The sequence below is a fragment of the Strigops habroptila genome, chromosome 1, assembly GCF_004027225.2.
Source record: "Strigops habroptila isolate Jane chromosome 1, bStrHab1.2.pri, whole genome shotgun sequence".
NCBI classification, from domain to species: domain Eukaryota; kingdom Metazoa; phylum Chordata; class Aves; order Psittaciformes; family Psittacidae; genus Strigops; species Strigops habroptila.
Window position 1 is genome coordinate 117,791,874 of NC_044277.2, and position 24,252 is coordinate 117,816,125.

At 37.8% G+C, this 24,252-nt stretch overlaps 1 protein-coding gene across 4 annotated transcripts; it reads right to left on the minus strand.

Moving 5' to 3' along the window:
• Positions 1-4,766: 4,766 nt before the first annotated feature.
• On the minus strand, positions 4,767-23,138 carry ARL5B (ADP ribosylation factor like GTPase 5B). Of its 4 annotated transcripts, none has more exons than XM_030476494.1 (7): positions 22,824-23,047; positions 17,477-17,621; positions 14,632-14,692; positions 13,214-13,361; positions 10,345-10,428; positions 8,732-8,883; positions 4,767-6,775 (listed from the first exon to the last, which is right to left on the minus strand). In XM_030476494.1, the coding sequence occupies exons 4-7, from the start codon at positions 13,355-13,357 to the stop codon at positions 6,727-6,729; spliced, it is 429 nt and encodes a 142-aa protein (XP_030332354.1). In that variant the 5' UTR covers positions 13,358-13,361; positions 14,632-14,692; positions 17,477-17,621; positions 22,824-23,047; the 3' UTR covers positions 4,767-6,726. The 4 variants fall into 4 exon arrangements, with proteins under 4 accessions (XP_030332354.1, XP_030332364.1, XP_030332343.1 ...); XM_030476504.1 differs by having other exon boundaries at positions 17,477-17,564; positions 22,824-22,941; XM_030476483.1 differs by lacking the exon at positions 17,477-17,621 and having other exon boundaries at positions 22,824-23,138.
• Positions 23,139-24,252: the final 1,114 nt, after the last annotated feature.

The following is a 24,252-nucleotide window of genomic DNA, read 5'->3' on the forward strand; positions in this document are numbered from 1 at the left end:
GAAAGGAATGATCAGAAAAAGATGAACTGAGGAAATATAAAGCAAGAAGCAATGGCAGAAACTGTGTAAGAAAATTGCATTCTCCATGTGCAACACTGCTCATCATTGAGTAACTGCATCCTATCACTGGCTGTGCTTCCCTCTGCTTCCTTACACCTTTGTCTGTCTCCATCTTCACCGCACACCATCCATTTTGAAAAACCTTCAATATTGCCTGAGAGTTTAAGTATTTTGGAAAGTGTCAAGCACATGAAATAATGCTGACATTACACATACACACTGAATTAACACATTCACATGTATAGCTTGTGTCTTTCTAAAAATATAATCAAACCAAAAATTTTCCAAACATTTTCATATTTGGAACAGACAGTGTTTTGTACAAGTCTTTCTTCAAGCTTGAAATAAAACCAGTAACTTGTGAACTACAAATAAGCTGAGAACAATTGTTTTGAAATTAGTTTGATTTTGTTCATCAACAATTAGAGAAAAGGTGGATGCGAGAGAGGTGGATGTGGTGTAGTACCTCCTCTGGGTTACTCAGAGAAAAGCAGTGTCCTTACTGTGTTCAAAGTGTCCTTTTGTCTAAAAAAAGACATTATTTGATCATTTTATACAAGCAACATAGTTGAAGAACCTCATTTCACCAACATAAGTAAGTGATCATGAACACTCCTCAAGAATTCACACAGGCAACCAAGCCTCAGGTACAACTCAAGACTGCACAAATTCTACTGTCTTCATCCAAGTCACCAATAAAATACTCGTTAGTAGAAGCTGGCATCCTATTCTGCCAAACAGCACTACATATTTTTCCTTAGTATGAATTATCAAATCTAAGCCAAATGCATACAGCTTCCCAAACGACGTAATTACTGAAGAACTGGTAGCATGACGTGACATGTTGTGCTTCCTTGCTCCAGTCCAACCAACCTTTCCCCAGCAAGTAGTAGTATATTAACACTATAGTTCAATCTTTCTTCTAGTCTCTCCTCTGACCTTTATCTGAATTTCAGAGAAAGAAAAATATTGCAGGAACAACTGTGTCTCAGATACTTCACTTATTTTCATGAACCTTGCAACATTTGGTACCACTCTACATTCCTTACCTAATTTCATACATTTTTGATAAATAGTGAACATTTATCACCAATTATACAGAATAGTGAGAATTAAGCACTGTTTCACAGGAGACATGCATTCCATCAACTGCAACAAAAATGGCAGGGACAATGAAAGACTGTTGGTAGTACTGCACACTAGGATCATTGCTTTTTTAAGCACTGCTTACCACTAAAGATGATCTAAACCTTGCAACAAAACTGTAATTTTACCTGAATTTAGCCTTCATATGCAATAAATACATAGGAAAAACTACTAATCATCATCACAGCTAAACACACAGAAATGTATGTTTTAGAGATACAACTGACAGGTCAAATGTTACAGATTCCAAATGTTATGGACAATTTGCCTTGCAATTTCTGAGGATTAATTCACAGACTAATTCACTAATTCACAGACCCTTAGAGGAACTACTGTCAATCAACTAAAGCTCAAAAAAAAAAAAAAAAAAAGAGACATGTCAGGGACAGAAGACAGAGGTTAGTATAAAAATTAAATATGACAAGCATTGGATTCATTTTATCATTGTCTCTGTTCTCAGATGGAGCAACAATAAATGGTGTGGAATATACTTCTAACCACAAATGATTACGACAAAATGCTTTTAAGCCACAGAACTGAGTTTCAAATTTATTCAAAACTCACCATAAGCTTCTCTTCCACAGAAGAAATGATTCAACTTCCCTCTCCTGTCTGCTTTCTCCATTGTATCTAAGCATAGTCCCCACGATTTAGCTACTGATACACAACCACTTCATTTTACGAACGTACTTTTAAAATCCCTCATGCTGATGCTGAAGCAGACAAGCTAATGCAGGTTTGACGCTGTTAAAGTGATCCTTTCCTGCCATCTAGGGGGCACATACTGGTGTGCAGAGGATTGTCTTCACAGTTACATACAGGAAAACTTTTTATATAAAATGCTTCTCTCTACCCAGCAAAACAAAATTCAATTGAAGAGTAGCACAACTAACAAGAAACAAACCTAACCGAAGAGACCATATGCATAACAGTTTAATTCTGCCATAATCCTAAAATTTTCTACAGTAAATTTCAGTTAAATGCCCAGCAAAAACATTGATGAGATAATTTAAGCCTCACTTTTAAGATGCACAATCATGTCTTCCAAGCTACTTGGCTTCATGTAAAGCCACCTGATTTTCCTTGATACCTCAAGAAAGCACGATCTATGCTGGTACAAACAGTGTGTAACTGTCAACAGCCAACACAGAGAGGAAAAGGTCTGGGATGTCCGAGGTCCCCAAAAGTGAGGAAGTCAGCAAAGCATAGCTGTATCATACCTGTTATTATGAAAATTTAGCTCAGTGTGAGAACTGAGCTGAACATGAAGCACCAACTTTCTCGAGCCCCATCCTCCTGCCTGTATGGTGAGCACACATACTGTGTGACAGCATGCACCTTTTTATTGCACTAGCCTAAGCAGCAAAATACAGAAACACTCAATGTCAAAAGACAGAATCATAGAACGGTTTGGGTTGAAAAAGACATTAAAGTTCATCTGCTTCCAACTTCCCTGCCACAGGCAGGGATACCTTCAACGAAACCAGGCTGCTCAAAGCTCCATCCAACCTGGCCTTGAACACTGCCAGGGATGGATTGGGCAGCCACAGCTTCTCTGGGCAACCTGTGCCAGTGTCTCACCACCCACACAGTAAAGAACTTCTTCCGCATATATTTTAGAAGTTAAGTTTGTTCCAACGCGCAAGTTCCTATTGCTAATGTTGGCGTCGTGGTCATGTTTTTCATACTTGCTCTCTTCACTGTTGCCTTCTGTGCTCTTTCACAGGGCAAACTCTACAAAATGAAAAAGCAAACTCAGCTAAATACCACACATAGTTGAATGCACACACAAAAACCTAAACAATTTTTTCCTGCTCTTCTGTTTGGATTTGTCTTATTCTTACTTTGAAAGGGAACAGTCCACTAAAACAAACACCCTTTGCTAAACCAAACAAAGACTCTGCTTCTCATAGCTGAAATGATGTGAAAGTTTCTTTAGGATCAAAGTTGGAGCTTCTCCCAAAATGAAAGGAAGCAGGTGTCCAACCAAGATGTTTTGTGAACTGGCTGCAGTTGCACAAGATGCAGGCCCAGGGATTGAAGATTAAATGCTTTTCCCAACCCCTACACATGAAAATGTTGTGCTACTTTGATACCTCTTCACCAAAGAACACACACACAAACCCCCCAAATTTAACAGAACAACTCAATTTTATTTAGATAAGAATAATAATTTAAGAGTAACTAACTATGCTCAAGTCATTTTAATTTCTTGAACTGGAACACAGTATATGCTTGCGCAGCACAAACAGAAGTTTGACCAACACTGCTTCTGCTGAAAAAAAAGAAATCTCTCTCAATACTGTATTTATGTAAATTGTTATTTACAGAAAAAAAAAAAAAGGAAGGTCTCCTGCCAAGATCAGGATAACAGCACGCACTTCAGAAAAAAAAAACCCTGTGGTGAAGAGCAAGCTTTACATTTGATACAGAAAAAGCTTGCAAAGATCCAAACTAGAAAACTGCTAGTGTCCACAGGCATTGGAGGAAGCTGTGACACGGATCCCAAGTGTTAAGACAGCCTGCCTTGCTAAACTTTGGGAAAACTGTGCCCTGTACCAGAAACTCTTTTCCAGGTTCTGCAGAACATCCACCTAAGGGACCCTTTAGATCCCCAGATTAAGATGCCAGCAGTGTCTTGGAAATGGAGACAGGCTAGGGCTAGAGGGTAAACATGAACACAGACAAACTGAGAGAAGATTCTTAAGCTACGCTTCAAAAGAAAAAAAAAATAAAAATACAACAGTGAAATGAAATTGGATTTAGCAAGACAGCTGTATGAGGAAATGTAGCTTCCTTACCAAAACTTATAGTGTATGAGCTGTTTTTTTTGTCTAGTACCTCACACACTTCTGTCAGCATCTTTAGACAAAAGACTAATGCAAGGTACACCTTTAATGCAAACTCACATGAACAGACTTAGTGAAAAAACTACACCATACATATTCAGCACCTCTCAGATTGAACCTTGCACTTAATGAAGCAAATTACAAAGCAGTCACCTTCAGCCAAAAGAATTTCTGTGCCTATAGAAGCTGACATATTCCAGCTTTAGTTTCCTGAAAAGAAAGCAATTTTATGTCAGATTCAACTATTTGCAGTGACATCCATCTAGTCTTAGAAAAGTTGTGAGCTACCCAAAATTCCGTATTTTGTTGGCTTGTATCTACAAAGTTTTCCCTTCGTTTAAGATATGCTTTTATTTCCATTATCTTAAGAAACTAAAGCCTACAAGGATGTGAGCTTTCTGGGTTTGTTTTTTAAATGTGATAAAAAGTATGATTTCAGGAAGGCAACTTTATTTACAGTGTTTCAGGAGGTATATTCCTATAAGAGATGCATCATGACCATTTCCTCCTAATCAAAGTTAGATGTATTACCTCAGGTGAGAGGTTGTACTTTTTTTTATTTTGTTAAATACAAAATCATGCTTCCCCCCCCCCCAAACAATCAGAGGGCTACACACCCTGATAGTGCTTTTTACAAATATGCCAGACTACATTCTGAATTACATAAACCTAAAAATAAATCTAAATTACAAACTGAAAGAAGAAACCTCATTCACAGTATTATTTTATTTTTTCATTTATAATTTGCTTCCCTAACAACAAAATAAATCTTATTTTCACACATTAGAACGGTTGTTAGCATGAATATGAGAGCAAGAACTCTTAGTGTCACATTTTATCATTGCCTTGCATTCCTCTCTTCTTTAAGCACTACTTTTAACTGATTTAAATTATTTTCTGAGCATTTTGGCTTGACATTCAACATAGTTTTTCTCCTAAATGTGACTTTTGCTAATCAACATTAATACACAACTTCATTCAACCAGTCACTGTTTCCATATGTATTCAAAGTCTTCGCTTTAACACTTATGACAACTTTTAAAATTTCATTAAGCTTTGTTCAAATAAAATTGAAAGCAAATTGAAATTTACACACCATAAAATTTTATTAAAGAAAACTCAGTGTGCTTGAATTATCAAAACAAGATTTACACAAAAAACATTTTGTCATTAAATGCCTACAGTCAATTAGCAAAATGGTTCTAGTAACCAGACTCCATGTGGGTTTTAGGCATGCAAAAGTGCAGAATGGTGCTTTTGGAAAGCCTGCCCAGCATTTATGTAGGATAGATACCTGACTGCTGCTGGGATTCCATTATTTTATCTCCACTATTGTTTTGTGGGTTTTTGTGGATTTTTGTTTGTTTGTTTTTTCTCAGATTTGGTGGTTAGGGTTTTTTTGGTGCCTAATGTTCTCAATTAACTTCATCTATAGCTTTAGATTCTCTTTACAGATCTAACTTCATCATTCATCCTCTTCAAATTGATTTAACAGTTACTAGGTCCAATCTTTCACCACCTGTTTTTTCAAATGGAAGCTCCCTCCTTTTTCAACTTTCAGTTCCTAAATTTCAGGTGAATGAATCTAATTTGAACACCGTCAAAAGTTCTCTGCTCCAGCAAATTAAACTAAAAACAAAAATTAAGGCAAAATATTTTCTCTGCAACAGAATCTGAAAACATATTTGATAGTAGGTAAATAAATGTCAAGATTAGCTTTGCTCTGAATTCTCCAGATAGCACCGTGACTTTGTCCCGTTTATTAACCTGGCTTCCCTTTTAATTTCGCATTCATTTAGAAAACAGCACTCTCACAAAAAGGTGAGGAAGACTCATTTATACAGTATTTAAAAATTTCAACAGGTTACAGTAAGTCTACACATAACCCTGGCTGCCATGATTCCAAATTTACTTATCAAAAGGTTTATTTTTAAAAAGGTATTCAAGTTCTAAATGACTAAACCAGCACTTACTAACAAATTTTTAACTGCTGTAGAGATGTATTTTCAAGTAAAAGAATAATCTGCTAGATCTATGTACCAGAGAAACTAAGAATGAAATAGATTTCGAGGCAGAAGTTCAATTATATACCAGGTTAAAAGCCACCACAATATTAACTATAACTAACTCCTCCAGCATTTAAAAAATTGTGTTCATAACTATTAACTCCCATGCTGGCTAGAACTCTGCTGATGTTCCAGGAAGCCCAGCTGGAAATATGGTTATCCTTAGAGGCTAAAGCTATGCCAGAGTAAAGTCAACCTACTCGCTACTTTTCTGTTATTAAACAAATTGCGCTCATTTATGTTAGTAAGTTATATAAACTACTTAGAAAGAGGAAGTATGAAATATTGACAATGACAAAACAGAGTTTAAAAAGCTATCATTGAAAAAGTCAGAATACATATTCAGAGGAATTTCAATGCTTAAAACCAGATTCACATATGATCATCCAGCTGAAGATTAGTGTGTTAAAAAAAAGTTAAGAAAATACTTTGTGTTTCAGTTCAACTGCACTTGATTCAAGTACAGCTTGGGGGTTGGCTGATATAAATTAAACATGGTCACTGCTTCAGCAGCCAGAAGTACAGAAAAATGTACATGTTCACAGGATAAATAGAAGTCTCTTCTTTTTTGGGGAAGGTAGGGGGTGGGAGCATAGGAAAAGCAGCTATCTCACTCCAATACGGGAAGTCATCCACTCCAAGCCTTGGCATAATCTGAAAGATAAGAGATGTTATATTGGTACTCGTTCTCTTCCAACATCTTTAAAGTATTTCCTATTTGTTTTTATGTTTATAAAACGTCTACTTAAAATAAATAAAATCAGCTGGAATTGGGATTGAAACCTGAACAGAATAACTAGTGTTTTAAACTAAGTCTACTTAGGTTTTAACCACAAGAAGATGGTCAAGCATGTTATTTTACTGAAGCTTGGCACTCCATTTTTTTCCCTTTGTAAATCTAAAAGACACTATTCTTAATATGCTTACTCATAAGTACATGGAACCAAAAAAGTTTTTCTACAGGTTTCCCAGGAAAGATTGCTTACTTGAAGGCAGGACCTTTACAAACTAATACTAAAAGACAAAGGACAGGTTACCCAGATGAATTGGTTCATGACAAGGCAGCGTATCAAGAACTCCAAAATCTCATTACAAAATTACAGATGTTTATATTCAACACCAAAATTCCATGGAGTTTAATCTTCTTACTCACTCAATTTGTATTTGTTTAAATTCTTCCATTTCATAAGACAGACTTTCCTTTAATTTACTAGGGATCTAGTTACCTAGTTTATGCCATCTTTAAGCTTTACTTTTTTAAAGTAATTCAAGACTTAGCTATCCAAGAAGGATAGCTTCACTCACATGGAGCTAATCTCCCTAGACACCTGTCAGATCTTCCCAAGGAAGATTCAGCTCAGCAATTTAACTCTACAAATTGTTTTATGAGTAGGTCTCACTACTGTCACAGTGTAAGTATTCCAATTATTGATCTTTTTTTAAGCCCCAATAAGAAAGCAGCAGGCTAGTATGGCCAATGTTTCTAAACCAAAATTCATATTCATTAATTTCTACCTTCCTCCAAATGCCAACTTGTTTGAAGATAAATCTAAGCTACTATATAAACTAAATACTCAAAAGTGACTTTAGCAAAACTGGTAGGAGGAAAGCAAAGTTAACTCTTAGAATGAATCAATATAATCCAAAGACTAAATCAAAACCCCCAATTTGTTCTTACAAACATATCCCACCCTAAGAAAGTGAACGTTACCAATCACTCTACAAGACATATTACTTATATTAGAAAACACTGCATGCTGGAAGTGAGGAAGATGCTCTCACTTCCCAAATACTCAGTTTATTCACTGTTTTGGATGTCACAAGACCACATTATTGTGAAGGTCATACAACAGCTGAAAAAACTCTATTACACATTAGAAGACTCCTTTAAGAATCAAGATGAAAAATTAGCACACTTCAAACCATGTAAGCAAGACACTAAACCAACTTGTTACAGGCATCCAAAAATGCTTTTCGACCTGTACAAACAAAGGATCTAAGGAAAGCTCAGCTTTCCATTTTAGTAATTGCTGGCACAAGGTATAAAAATTTCTAAATTAGCTACATCAATCAGATACAAATAAAACCTTTAATATTTGTAATTATTTGGGGTTATGCCAGATCTATGCAGCTTTTCATCAAAATTCTGTTTGAATGCTTATCGAAACCCCCAACCAACCAACCCCTCCACCTTAGAAGCTTATGGTAGATCAGAATGTAAAGGAAGATGACAGTAGCTGATTTCTTTAAACAAAGATACACAGAACGAGAGGGTAGCACACAGAGAGTAAACAACTATGTCAACAGCTACAGATTTGGAGGGTGGGTGTTAGGGGGGGTGCTATGTTGTTTGGCTTTGTGGTTGGTTTTTATTTTTATTGATTGGTTTGTTTTGGTTTAACAATAAGCTGAAAGACTTTCATACAAATTTGGTTTGAGCTATGAAAAATATCCACAAGATTCAATAAAGAAAAGAAAAATTCAAAATGTTCCTCTGACTGCAAAGATCAGAAAACACGTTGTTTCAGGAAACCCACATAGGCATCAACAGGCTTCTAAATCAGTATTCTCATTTACCACATATTACTACATTAAGCGGTAAGCATTTACCCTTCTCCTGTCAAAGCACAACAGGACTGAATGTGCCACGGATGATCCTTTATGGAGCTGAGGGTGAGGTATGTAGATATCTCAGCAGCTGTCATACAACCTTTCATGTCCTGCTTGTTTGCAAAGATGAGAACTGCAGCCTTCCGTAAATCCTAGAAGTAATTTAAAGTATTCATAATAGGTATAAAGTCAGCCAGCTAGCATAATTATCACTGGAAAAACATTCCAAAATCTACATTAGATACTATTCAAATGGAAAAGCCTGCCAGATATCATTCCCTTAAAATTACTTCCAAATTCATTAAACAAGTTCTGTAGTGGTTAAAGCAATAATAATTTTAGAAAGCCATCTAAATTCTTGTAAGTTTTATCCTATTGTCACAAAAAGGGAGCTCTAATAATGCTGCAGCAGCTTTAGTAAAAACAGAAACTAATAAAAAGTTGTTTTGCTTATGTACAGAAATTAAAGATTTCACACAGCAAAAAGACAGGAACTGGGATATATGGCTTCAGGAGTGCAGAAGGGTAAACAAATGCAATAATCAGGAAAACAACAGTTCTAATTAAAAGTGTTCAACACATTTCATTATATTTTAAGACTATTTCTTCATCAAGAGAAAAACAAAACCAAAACCAAAAAAACCCAAACCCCCAACCACCTTTATGGTCCACAGTTGAAAATTCAGTCCTACAAGTAGTCCAGTCTAGGCCTACCAACTGTTTTCAAGAGATCACAGTCTCTTAAGAGTTTATAACATAAATAAACTACATGGAAACTAATAAACTACATGGGAAAACTCCTCTGCAAGAAGCCATCTTTTCCTCCTTTTTGGTCATGTATTTGCTCCTTACTACCAAGCCCAACCTACATTAACTATAGAAGTAAAAACTCACTGAATGAAAATCTCTCCAAGAAATGAGCTCAACAGCATTACTTGCATTGTATTAAATAATCTTCTTTCAAAAAATAAAGGAAGGAAGTTATTTAGATTTAAAACTCCTAATTTAGCTTGAGAGTCATCACAGAAGGCTTTAATGTACTTTAGCTAATCCAATGTAGAAGTTAATTTAGGATGTTTGAGGGAGCTGGCCCAGTGTTGGACAGTGCTCAATACAACACATAATAATAAAACTACAAACAAAATTCAGAAAACTGAACTGAAACTAATTTACCCATAGTATTATATATGCTCCTTAATTTTAAGGAACAGGATTAAAACAAACATGAAAGAAATGGAATTGCTGATTTTCTAAAATCAGCAATCAGGTTACCCACTGCAAATAAGTAATTTCTTAAAATTTTAACCTTTTAACTGAAAGATGAGAGATGGTGGAGAACGGTAATACCCAGTTACATTAATATGAAGTTTAAGATATTTTACCAGTTCAACATTTGCAAAGTAAAGAGCAATTTGATTATAATCAAGCAAGCCCTATCAGAAGAGTGCTTCATAACAATTTTCCCCTTTATTTATGTTTTTAAAATGTGACCAACATGCATGCACATTTAAGCTCAAAGTTTTTTGTGACAGTATAATTTTTGTTAACATAAGAAGCATGTAATGTTATTTGACTGTTCACAATGAAACTATTAGCCCAACTCCCCACCATACCTCATGAGCCAGCATTCTATAAAGTTCTTCTTTTGTTATAGAAAGTCGCTCTCTATCAATGCTGTCAACAACAAGAATGATGAACTAAGAGAAAAAACAATAGTACAGCATGTAAGTACAAAGTGTAAATTACAGAAAGCATGTTTTCGAGAGACAACTAACCACAAGTCTTCCTATGTAAGAGACCTAGACTTTCAGAGCACATTAGGAAATAGAACAAGAACATCATTGTTACAGTCTCTTGTTAGAGTCCTGGGAATCATACATGAAGATTATAGTTATATTAAAAAAAAAAAAAAAAATTGTGCTTGTATATTTCAGCACTGCATATTAAGGCCTACATTCACATACTATGGTTAAATCTCCTTAGTGGACTTTTAGGCCCTACATCGGAAGATAATAATAAAATAGGTACCAAAAGCACCTACACACAGTGGATTATGTTTAAAATGTGGATGACAAGCTTGCTACACAGTGATCAATGAAAGCAGCTATTACTGTTCAGTACTACCTGCATACTCAGAAAGCTAGGAAACTGAAATTGCAATTCTCTGTTCTTAAACAAGCATTTTTAATAATTTGGCATCATGTAACTCACAGGCTTAAGAAATGTTATTTCAAAGTCGACCTCAGAAAGCTATGTACCTGTAGGGTTTAGCATTATGTTGTTGCACACCACCTTAACCTTTGCCAAGGGCCTGTGCAAGTTGGCTTCTCACTTTCCACAATGTAGCCTTCCACCTAGGCACTTGGAGATGGCTACAGCAGTGATTTTACCCCTTCTATTCCTGCAAGGCACATTATTCTCATGGCCATTTACTTGTGAATCCTGAGACACTGCTAGGTCTGGCGCACCAGGTCTCCCATGGGATGCGATTCTCACTGGTATGAAAACCACTTTCTTACCCCACTCTTTCTATCCCCTGTTTTGTATCTTCTATTTTATAGCCTTAAAATGGAAAGGAAAAAGACATGGCATTACGTAACAGGTAATACTCAAGTAAATGCTTTTAAACATTACACAATAGTATTCGTACACAAACCATTACAACTGATCAGTGTTCCAATACTTGCCCTGCCCGGTGTGCTCCAAGCAGCACTAACAGCATCATAGGTGAGAACAGTGAGTAGGGAGATGAAGCACATTCTAATGAAAATTATACAGATACTATTAAATAAATAAATAAATACATAATTACAGGGAACACATGCTGTATTGGAGAGGCACCCAAGGAGGTGATATTCCTCCCATTTCCTTCTCCCTCAAATCTCATGCAGGTAAGCCTGTCTCAACATCCTTTCTGTAAGAATATGATCTGATTCTTAAAAAAGAATTCCAGAATTAGCCTTATCAAGTTGAAACTAGTTAAGACAGGTTTGCACTGAAAAGCTTATTTGGGTGATTTTTACATTACTGCAAAGATTTTGTTTAGATTGTTTCAATTTACAGATAAGGAAAGAGAGAAAAGAGAGTAACAAAAAAGAAGCATGAGAAGTCACTGCTATAATTCTCCAACATACGCTTCAAACCACTTTGCTTCATAAAATTAAGAAGATTCATTACCCATTGAAAATGACCACGAAGTATGAAAAAGTAAGTCAATGTAATGCTGCTGTGACTCTGAGATGTCTAAGCAGATGAGGAGGAACAATAAAGGAATTATTCATATCAGGGAGGCTAGGATTAGCATACTAAACAGACAGCTTTTCTTCCTCAACTGTTTCCAACAGACAAAGCTTCTAAGTAAAGGTAAATTTCTTTCCAAGTGCTAGAAAGCACTGAATTTCACACACTTACTAGCCAGAATATGACAAGGAACACCACAAAAGCATCAAAAAAAATCCCTAATACATGCATTTCCCCAAGTTCCGAAATAAAGGTTCTCTATGGACAAATGTCAGGAACTTATTATTATTGTACCAGATACTGCTGGCAGAAGTCTCTTCACCCTCAGGAGTATGCATGTGTCTTAGATGTAGCCATACTTTTCTAGATAAAAGTAAGTTAAAAATATTAGAGATGAAGGTTGAGATGTCACCACCAGGCTTCCAGTAGGCAAAAAGTTTCTGAACATCTGGGCGGGATCACTCATCTCCCGTCTCTCAAAATGGATACAGGAAAGAAGACCTCATTTTGCAGGATGATAAAATGATTATATAATGAGTAATATGTACAAGAGACCTGCTTTTAGCAGAGGTCATAAGAAGTGAAGTCTGAAAGTTTTTACATCATCAATGCAGAAGTCTCAAAGTGAGTGTAGAGAGATTTATGTGCATGTTGTGTTCATAACCTTTTGGCATCAAGAAGGCTGGCATAAAGAACAACCCTCCAAAGGACAAGTGTTGCTGAGTTCTACTCTAACCCTTCCAGCAATGGCAGCTTTACCAGTACCTCATGAGTACTGCACAGCTAGACTTCCTTTTATCCTTTGGATAAAAGCCACAAGCTGATGAGCTTTTAAATACTGCTGCTTAGAATAAGTTTCATTCCTCATCCTTAATAATCATTACCTCAAAAATATTTCAGACTAGATGCACAGAAGTTAGGTTACCCACTGCAAATCCACGGCAAATTTTTTTTAACCTACTCGAAAAACATGCAAAAACCCTGTTTGATCTGAAACGTATTTTGATATCATTTGATTGTCAGAGCAAACAACATTACTGTAAAGTATACACATCGAATACTTCAAATATTACCAGAAAACTGGCTGCAAACCAGACACAGCTTACGCTTTTTGGGTTTATTCTTCCTCAAAAAGATTTAAAAACAATACAGCTGAAATCTTTATAGAAATTTACCAATATTCCTAACAAATAAATATACTTTCAAACAAACTTAATGAATTTGTAGAGCAGCTTCTCATACCTCTGTGTTTGAATAATAGGTATTCCATGATGACCGTAATGATTCTTGTCCTCCAATATCCCACATTAAGAAATGAGTGTTTTTCACCACTATTTCTTCTACATTGCTTCCTATTGTTGGAGAAGTATGAACCACTTCATTCATTAAGCTAAAGGAGAAAATATTACATGATAAAGACCTGATAGTAAAACTCACAAGACTTGTCACAACTCAATTACAACAAATTTCTTATTGAAAAAAGTAAATGTGTGTAACTGATAAAAAAAAAAGATTAAAAACTAGGCATATATCAAAAAGCTGTAGATCTAATTTTTTATAGAAATAAAGCAAATATTCAAGAGCAGTTCTTCAGTAAAAAGATCAGTTCAATCTGAATTTGGACTGAAAACTGTGGTTGGCAATTTCTAGTGTGCTTTTGTAGCAGAGACTGTAGACATACCTGAAGACATCAGCAATGAAAAATAAGTACATAAAAAAGGCTTATAACAAACAGATAATCATCTGCATTTTAGGAGATGTCCTCATAAAAGACACTCTTTAACTGATACTTAAAATGCACTTGTTTCAACGTAATAGCTGCTATGCTAAAGATCTCAAATGAGGGGAACATTAAATTGTGCAAAATATAAATCAGAACGTAATTTTATTAGAGCACTCAACTTTGTAACTCAGTAATAAAAAACTTCCAAAGGACTGTTTGTTTACATAGCTAAAAATGTCTTTATTCTCCCTTTAAGCTTTGGCTAAAGTGCTTAGGATAGAGTTTTTCTTGAAAACATTCTCTGCTGCTTTCATATCCAAATATATGCATAGTAACCTGGCTACACCCTCTTCCCACCTTTTCCACAATTACAATAGCAATTATGCTCCTGCCAATATTCTTTAATTTATCATAGATATTGTAATGCTGGCAAGATTTGGGTGCAATGATGCTATGGAAAATGCTTAAGGTAGGAGCTTAGCAACATGAAATACTATTCTGAGGAATCCTCCATCACAAATTTCAGACACTGGAATCAGGAGACATTGGAAACATTGGAAACATTCAGGGATTTTTGCAGAATGGCTAGAATTCCCATTAACTTAAAAATCACTTTCTTCTCTGCAGCTCTTGGTGGCAGGATTATTTCTATGCTTACAAATAAAGATAGGCTTTGATGGCCAAAGAACTTACAGTTCACTTTGTGCTTGTATGTACAATTTTGCTGTTCAATTTACAGTTCCACTTTAAAGCACTGTAGTTCCTTCGCTTATCCTTTAAATACTTACTCTGGTTAGAACAACTAATACTATTAATGTACAAACTGTGATCTAGAACCCTAGAGATTTCATCAGGTTGCAAAGCTGAATCATCAATGATTAAACAGTGACAAATACCAAAATGTAAACAGAAAGAACAAAATAGTTCATGTACTTACAACTGGTAAAGAATAGTAGTCTTTCCAGCATTATCAAGTCCCACTATGATTACTTTGTGCTCTGCATATACACAAAAAAAGACAAGAATAAATTAGTGGAAACAGCAATAGTTACAATTCTCGTTAATCAATCTTCCTTTTTTCCTTACTGAAGAAAGCAACTGCTTGTTTATTTTATTTCAATAGCTTATAGAGAATACTGGTGACTTCAGCATAGAAAAAATAAATAAATAAATCCCCAAAGCTTCATCCTCTCTCGAGACTACAGTCTCAGGAAGTCAGTACTGAAAGTCTTCATAAAGGAATAGTTATAATACAATTGCTTCATTAAAAAAATTGAGTTTTAGAAAGAAAAGTACAATGAAAAAATATAACTCATAGCAGCGTATCATCTTAAGGACATCACCAAACAGCCAAAGACTGCACAAAATACAAGACTAACATTTAAGGCTCAATAATAGCCACTTCTTAAGGGACCACCATCATTCACACAGTAAAAACTAAGAGGAAGCTGTATTTTGCGTAGGTCACAAATTCCAGTGTTACAATTTCTAAACTGAAAAGTCACAGAATGACAGAATGGCTGAAGTTGGAAGCCACTTCTAGAGGTCATCTCATCCAAATCCCTTGTTCAACAAGGTGCACCTAGAGCCAGTCACCAAGGACCAGATCCAGATGGCTATCGATTATCTGCAAGAATGGAGACTCTACAACCTCTCTGGGCAACCTGTGCCAGGGCTTAGGCACTCTCATAGTGAAAAAGTGTTTCCTGATGGTCAGAGGGAACCTGTGCTTCAGTTTGTGCCCATTGCATCTGGTCCTGTCACTGGCCAGCATTGAGAAGAGTCCAGCTCTCTCCTCTTTGTACCCTGTAAGCCTTCTCTTCTCAAGGCTAAATAAACAGCCCGAGGTCTCTCAGCCGTTTCTCATAAGAGAGATGCCCAGTCCATTAATCAGCCTGTGACCTATCACTGGACTCCCTCCAGTATGCCCATCTCTCCTGTACTGAGGAGCCTGGAACTGGAGGACACACTACTCCATGTGAGTCCTCACTGGTGCTTAGCAGAAGGGAAAGATCACCTCTCTCACCCAGCTGGAAAGCCCAGCTTATACAATAGCGATCTTCTAATTGCTGCAATGTTATTTTTCCAGGCACAGGGAAAACAAAACCAAAACCAACAAAAACCCCCAGAACTTACATGCTTGTCTAGTTAATCCTTCTAAGAATTTCAAATACAGCAGCACAGCTAATTAGAATGGTGGTTCTTTTGATACATGTGTGATGTGACAAGATACTGATCCACCTACTGACAAAAAAGCAAATCATTTGAGTGCAGAGAATTTACAAATGGATACTAGAAGTAAAATCTGCATTAAAAGTATGTGAACAGGCTCCTTTTTAAAAGGGTAATATTTAAAATTCTAGGCCACTTATTTCAAAGCATAATATGGTTCAAAGCTTAAAGACGTCCTCTAAAATACCACATTCAATCTACAAGACTTAGAACAAATTACTAAAAGGTCAGAGGAGCTATCATAAATATAAAATTGGTGGGGTTTTGCCCACAAATGGGTGGTCTAAGGAAGAATCGAAGTGGTTTGTTTTGTTGTGATGTTTTTGTTTTTTGTGTTTTTGGTTGTGGGGTTTGGGGGCGGGGAAGGAAGAGGGTTTTTTGGTTTTGTTTGTTTTTTGTATCTATCTCTTTATATGTAATAACACAAGTCTTTTCATACTGAAAGCGATTTTAATAAAACAATCTCTTGCTTAGAACTTTTAGAGTTTTTGCTATGTGACATGGCCTTAACAAATGTTGAAATATATTTCCTTTTATCAGTTCCCCTGCTATTGCATCCTGACAACAGATTCTAAGGCAAGAACTTTTCCTGGCCTTAAATCCAGCAGTACTTTTAGCCCCATAAGCAGCAGCATCAGTAATGAATAACCTTCCCCAATAAATAAATGGTATGAAATCCTCTCTGCTTTCAACTCTAATAAACTATGCCACACAGCTAGACTGTCCATTTCTTCTTCGAAGTCACCTAAGTTTCAAGGGCTTTCAAAGTTCAAACACAGAAATACCCTTCTGTTGTTTTCAAACAGCCATTTTGTCAACTATTGCCTAGGAGAAGATGACACTACTTTTGCAACATTCTGTTTGAGTTATTTTCAAGGAAGAAAAGGAATTCTGGTCAGGCATTAACATTGCTCTTTTCCACTTTCACATCAGAATACAGGGTCTTAGGAATGAATGAGAAAAGCATTGGATGAAACAGTATCAAGCTACTTAAGGTGATGGGGAAAAAAAAAATCTCCATCAAGATGACTTTTTGAAAGCCACTGAAGCATGAATGTTTCAACATTAATTGGGAAGAAAAGGCACAGCTTATGTGTGTTACTCCATAGTTATGCAGTATTTTATACAGCAACTGAATAAGCACAAACAAGAAATAGTCAAACAAGTGTTAATTAATGTTGATTTGGGGATTGAAATAATTAGATGAAAGCATCAGTATCTCATACAAACAGCAGTTTCCACCTTTAATTAACGGCAGTTGCTTTCAGAACTGTCATCTATGGTAATGGAAACCTCTTCACTTACAAATATATTCAAAACCTGAATTTCTGTCTAGTTTGGTTAGATTGCAGAATTTTTACTTGTATATGTGCATTAGAGGAAAAACACGTGAACTTAAAAACTGACAAACTAAGAACAAAATTTTAGCAAGACGAGCACTTGTTTACAAGAACAACTAGTAGAAGATAGATGCTACATTTAAGAGAAAGGACAATTATGGAGTAAACCATAGGCAATGATTTATGCTCATATTTGTTTTCTGTACTTACAGACTAACCCAAGTTTCTCCCTTTCACTGGCTGGTATTCAAACTCAGTTTGGGTTGTATTCATGAATATCTTCTTAGTCCACCATGTTCTTGGGCAAAGGAAGAAGAAAATCCGTAACAGAGTTGCCAGAGCAGAAGAGTAGAGTCTTTATAAATCAGGTAGAAAGAGGGGAAAAAAATAAGTAGAAAAAGTAGGCATATGCAGGGGGAAAAAAGACAGTATTAGACTACTGTTTAAAAGAATCCAAAGAATTCTGTTATATCAACCATTCCTGGCAGACTGTTGAAAACAAATTTAAAAAAATTATAGTATTTTTAAAGAAAATCCCTGGCAATCTAGTATTATGAAATAATAGGACAGAGAAGATGATCTTCTTGCAGATATTAGAAGGAAGACATAATAGGCTCTTTTCTTCACTTACTCATCTATATTTCTCTGTGGTAAAAGGACCCAAAACTGAAGATCCAATTCTCACAATTTTGTCCTTTTCTATTTTTAATTTGCAAAAATTAAAAATAAAAATCCAAATTAATGATGAACAAGAAGAAATGAATACTGGAAAGGGTTTTCAGGCTGTGAAACCTCACATCTAGTTCTGAAGAACAACAATCCTGGAGGCTTCAGGGCTGAAGACACAATGCAGGCAGAAGTTTGCTAAACAGGAGGCAGGAAGAATAGCATTTTACTCAAGTTCAAAGACATTTCAATACAGGGATTCATTCTGCACACTAAAAGCTACCTTAGAGTCTTCTTTTAAGCACAAAAATTGCTGAAATAGGTCTTGTATTTCCAGACTTGAGTACAAGAAAGTAGAGAAACTATCAAGTGTTTAGAAGTCACTGGAACCAAAATCCATTTGGTTTTCTAAATAATGGCCTCTGCTACCCTAATGGTACAGACTGGGAACTGTCAGCAAGCCTAAGTTAAGTAAACTGTGGAGTTACAGAAGTTCAACCTCCCTGACTTAGAGCTTATCATTATTTTTCTTACAGCAGTTTTTTAACACCTATAGCATTTATTCAGAGAACCTAGAAAACTTTGAACAACATTAAAAAAAAAAAATTAAAAAGATTTAAGGACTTCTTAAAGAACCCTATCAGCGACACACACACACACAAACACAAAGGAATATGGTATTGACAGCTGTGAGAGTTGCCTTTATCAAGGTTGCAGACATTTACTTCTGGTTTTTCTTCATAGTTTTATTAAGACCATTAAGAGTAATCTTGACAGTATTGATGGAATGATAACTCAAATAAGCTTTATTCAGCTATGTGTTAACAGAGGCAATCAGTTAGTTACTCTACCATTTACTTGTATTACTACATGTTGCTTAGAAGACTGCCATTTGAGTACTGAATTACAGCTTAAGCAGGTCATTTTTGAAGTTTGTTTTTTTTACACATACTTTTAAAAGTTATTTAAAAATAAGTGTTCAATCTGAACTTATGACACTCTAACTAGACTTTAAACGGCTGCAGAGCACAATATTTTAAATGAAAACAACACTGGACAATGTTTTTTGTCAGTTTCAAAAATAAGGAAAAAGAATTAGGAAGCCATCGGTAAGTCACCTAGAAAAAAGGAGAAAGTCTGTTTTTAAGCCAACTGTTTCTCTTATAAATAAAGTAACTCTATTTCACTTTGCATTGTTCAATTGCTACTTGATTCAAGAGACAAGGTATACTGAGAGCTGAAAGACATAGAAACGGTTATTGTCCTCCTTCTTTCAGGCTTTAAGCTCTGCACTGAAAAGGCACAGAGAACAGAAACCAAGAGGATTAAGTAAGGCCCTGGAAGAGTTCTGACCACTACTACCACCACCACCGAAACAAAATCAGCCACTGTTTAAGGACTACTGCCAAACTCAAGCTGGAAATGAACCCTTCCAAAGACATCCAAAGAACTAAATATCCCCTGATGGACTGTGCTCAGGGCAAGGCCTGTTAGCCTTCCTCTCCTTCATTAGCCACTGACTCACAGATCAGCAGAGGCATCACCCAGTTTCCTTAAACTGTTCTGCAGCTTTTCTTGTTCCATAATCCCACACACTAGATTTGGAGAGTAGATGGTGGACTGCAATAGAAAAGCAGTGCACTCTACCAGGGGAGCAGGAAAAAGAGCTAAAGGCTTTCCTCTCCCAAAAGTTCCTGTTACAGCTCAAAGCCACTCGCTATTTTAACCGCTGCATTTTCTACGAGCCAGTCTGGGTTTGCCAAAATGGGCTAACCATAATCAAAATGGGCTGAACCAACTGGAACAATGCATGTACAAAGAGTTGAAACAGAATAACAGACAGATTCAACTCCCTGGAAGAAACACCCAAGCCATAGGGCTAAAACAGTTGAATACAAATGGTTAGAAATACTGCTGGAAGAGGTCAACAGATAACATCAGCCAACAGACACTTATCAGGGAATGTCTTTAGAAACAGATTAGGTCAAGTTTCTTGACCTCCCTTCCAGTACTTCATCCTTACCATTGGAAAGGATGGTAAGAGAATCAAATTGCAAGAGTAGTAAAGATGATGTGTAAATTAATAAAATGACATAAAGTGATTTAGTAGTATCTAAGGTACCTTCATTACAAGGTTTTCCTGCAAGGCTGAAGTAACTCTGAATGAACGCAATTTTCTGTACATGGCACATTTACTGCAACTGCACTGAACTCCAAAGGCACAAAAATGCACAGGGCCTACTTTAAGATGTTAGTTATCTCAAGATGTGCATTTTTCAGAAAGCTACCAACACATCTTCTCCCTGTGAGTTAACAGTTTTGGCTCACCAGCAGCTATTTTTTTAACTTTGTCCAGACATTATTGATCAAATACCTTTGATATGTAGCATTTTCAGCTCAGGTATTATTCACATTTATATAAAGCGAAACAATTAATACTTGAGTGAAATGCCAAGGATTTCCTGTTTTGTATCTTCTAGCACTTCATCACACCTCCTCCCCCATGCTCTACTTGATGGAAGACAGATGTCACTTTCTAAATCTTTGCTTTGTTTAACTTTCATTTTGCCAGTATCAAATGCTCCAGACTATCAGCATAACCTACATTAGCCACGATGAACTTGTGCTATGCTCCACACATATCAGGGTCTGTCTGCACCTTTGGAATATTCCCTCTATATAGTCAAAATCATTGTGTAAGCTACTGCACTAGTCTGCCCAACAAGCAGTTTCATGGGACAGCCTATGAATTCTCCAAGAAATTGTCCGAACTTGATATAAGTAGAAGAGTAAGCAAATCCAACTCACTAATTACTATCCTTTATTATTACTAATAATATTATTTAGAGGAAAATAGGTAATTAGAGAATAATTTCCCACTATATGGGTCAAAAATTTAAGGTTAAATTTTCTAAGGTAGAATTTCAATTTTAGCCATGAAAACAAGCTCAATTTCTTCTCTATGGTCACCATAAGAAGAGGGGGCAAAAAAACCCCAACAAACCAAACCAAAGAGAACAAAACAAGACCACAACACACCCCAGAAGCCTCTCACTGGGATAAAAGCCAAATGGTAAGTATTTCATGGTACTGCCTTGTCTATCTTGCTGTGATACTAATTGTCATTAACATTTTAAATGTGTGAAAAATAACTTTCCTTTCAGGAATTAATATACAGTAACAAAGACAATGTGTTTTCCACTAATGAAATGAAATCAACATAATCTAACATTGTCATGTACTAACAAAAAAAAAAACAAACCCAAACCAAAACCACAAACAAAAACTAAACATGAAACTGCTCCTCTTCCTTCCTTCCTTAAGGTAAATATTGACATCATAAGGTACCATACAGACCAACATTAAAAGCCACCAGAAGTTATATCCTGATCACTTTCCTGCTTATAGACATCTCTTTGAGTCCTTCACAGAAGGAGTTTTAGATTGTAGTATCTGAAGAAAACCAAGACAATACTTCACAGTTTTCTGGAGAATAGGGGAAACTTTGAATGTTACCAAATGGGCTTTCCGGTTCAGAAAAGTAAGAATCTTCAAATCAACAAGAGCAACAAACTCAGAGGACTCTGTCAGAAGACTTCAGGAGTGATGTGCTAGGATGGTATACGTGGGGGAAAGATAAATGGTCTGGATCTCCCTACCACTCCCATCCCGTGAAAAGATTGATACACAGCTGTTAACATGTACACACATTGAGGTTTTGCTCTTATATTCATAGAATTAGAATGAGTTATGTCCATGTACAGTGACAAAACCATTAAAGAGCCACCAGGTGTACCTGCTTCCCAAAACTTGCAAAATTGTATTGGCAACAAAGTGCTGCACTAAAAAAGTTTAACTGCATTTTGAGTAACTTTAAGGTGGGAATGAAGCGTGCACTTGGAAACCTTATGAGAGAACAATAACATTAACATCAGTTTGTCGACTCCAAACTCAGGGCCTCGATGAAAAATGATACAAACAATAAACTCCTTGACTATTTTATTTTCTAACCAAAGAAGGCTGGGTAAACAAGATTCATTAAATCAACAGATTTAATGAACAACAGATAAAACAATCTTAATTTCGATAATAACTGAGCTAAGGGTGGCAGTAGCCACAAGTTTTGAACTCTGGATTAGAGCATGAACCACTACTGTGGGGCTGGGTGCACTAGGTAGGAGAGAATGGAAAGCTATCTGCTTACGACCTCTTTATTCTTGGCTTCAGAAGTGATTTTCATGGGTCACTAACTGTGTTTAACTAGCATCTTTGCCAAAACACAAACAGATCTTTACCTCAAAGGCTCCAACACAAGTCTGGCAAGTTTGGGGTTTTTTTGTTTTGTTTTTTTGGTGTGGGTTGTTTTGGTTTTTGGTTGGTTTTTTTTGGGGGGGGAGGCTGGGGGGGTGTCCTTGATCCTGAAGACAAAAGTAGCATGATTTTAACAATAAACCCCGACTTCAAAACGGAGGGTCTGCAAACACGAACAAGACCTTCATCGTCCATCAAAGCTTCAGACAGCGAAAAAACATGCCTGAGAGGGCAGCATTCACCACTGCGCGAACTCGGGAGCACACCGCTTCGAAGAGCTGACCGGGCTAAATGAAGTGTTAGGAGCCGCCAGAGAGGAAGACGGAGAGGAGGGGACCCCCTCAATGAGAGAAACAAAGCGACTCCGAGCACGAGGCGCCGCGGAACCGCCACTCACGGCACCACACAAAGAGAAGCCCAACTTTTGCCCGGGCACGTCTTCAGGTGAAGCCCGGAGCAGGCCCCCAACCCCCGAGGGCGGCCCACAGCCCCCTCAGCCCCGCGGACTCCTCTCGCCCCCGCCTCAGCGGCGCACCGCCCGCCCCACCTCCCCGTGGCCCGCTCGGGCCCCCGCGCCCACCTTGGCTACCGAAGAGACTCCACAGCTTGGCGAAGATCAGGCCCATGCCTGGCCTCAGCTTCCCCCTGAGCTCCCCAGGCACCCAGGGCTCAGGCAAGCGGCAGTGGTGGCCCCCTTCAGTCGGTCGCAGACCGCAGCAGCCCCAGGCCAGCTGCCGGGAGGGGAGCGGAGGGTGGGCCGGGCATACGGCGGCGCGGCACCGCCCCGCCCCGACCAACGGCCTCACGGCGCAAGGGGCCGCCCTAACGCCTACACGGCTGTAGCACCGCGTCACTCTGTGCGTCATCGCGTACGCCCACGACGTGTGGCCTCAGCGGGAGCGGGTATGGGGTGCGTGCGGCGGCGGGGCAGGAGCAGCGAGGAGGGGCCGGGTTTCCCTCCTGGCTGGTGGCGTCCGGAGAAAGAGGAGGCGCCCCGCCAGGCAGCGGTGTCGTGGGTTGTGCTTGTCCCCCGCCCGGGTAGTAGCGGCCGCGCCGCGGTGTTTGGCCTGGAGCAGGAGCGTCATTTCTCGTCACCGCGTTCTTCGCCCGGGTAGGGGCGGCCTTCGTTGCGGCTGGGAAGGAGCTGGGGTTTTCAAGGCATTCGATTATTTCCTGCAAAGAGTTTAAAAATAGCGGTATGGTTTTCCGTGCTGTACTGGAGTACTTAACACACCGGAGAGGTGGAAATAGCCTGTTTTCATACACTCAGGAGCGTTTAAGCTTGCTCACGCGGGAGGGACACCAACAAACCCCCTAAAACAGAACAACAGAATAAACATGTCGTGGTTTAAGCCCAGCCGGTAACTCAGCACCGCGCAGCCGTTCGCTTAGACCCCCTCCCCTCTTTCTTTCCCTCGTCCCCGGGCAGGATGGGGAGGAGAACCGAAAGAATGTAACCCCCAGGGGTTGAGATTAGTACAGTTTAATAACTAAAGTACAATATAATACCACTACTAGTAGTAATAATGATAAGGGAAACGACAAGGGGAGAGAATATAAAACCAAAAGGGGAAAAGGGAAAAAAACCCCAACAATAAACACAATTGCTCACCACCCGTCGACCGATACCCAGCCTAACCCGGGCAGCTATCTAGCCTTTTGGGTGATTCCCCTAGTTTATATAGTGGACATGACACGCTGTGGTATGGAATATCCCTTTGGCTAGTTTGGATCAGGTGTGATGTGTCTGCAGCCTTCCAGCTTCTTTTGTCCCATCTCACTGGCAGAGCATGAGGGACTGAAGAGTCCGTGATCGGGGTAAGCACTACTTTGCGACAACTTGAAACATCAGTGTGTTATCAGTATTGTTCTCAGACTAAAGCCAAAACACAGCGCTGCACCAGCTACTAGGAAGAAAATTAACTCTATCCCAGCCGAAACCAGGACACAAAAAACCCAAAACAAAACCCAAAACAAACCCCCAAAATAAAACGAATCCCAAAACTCTG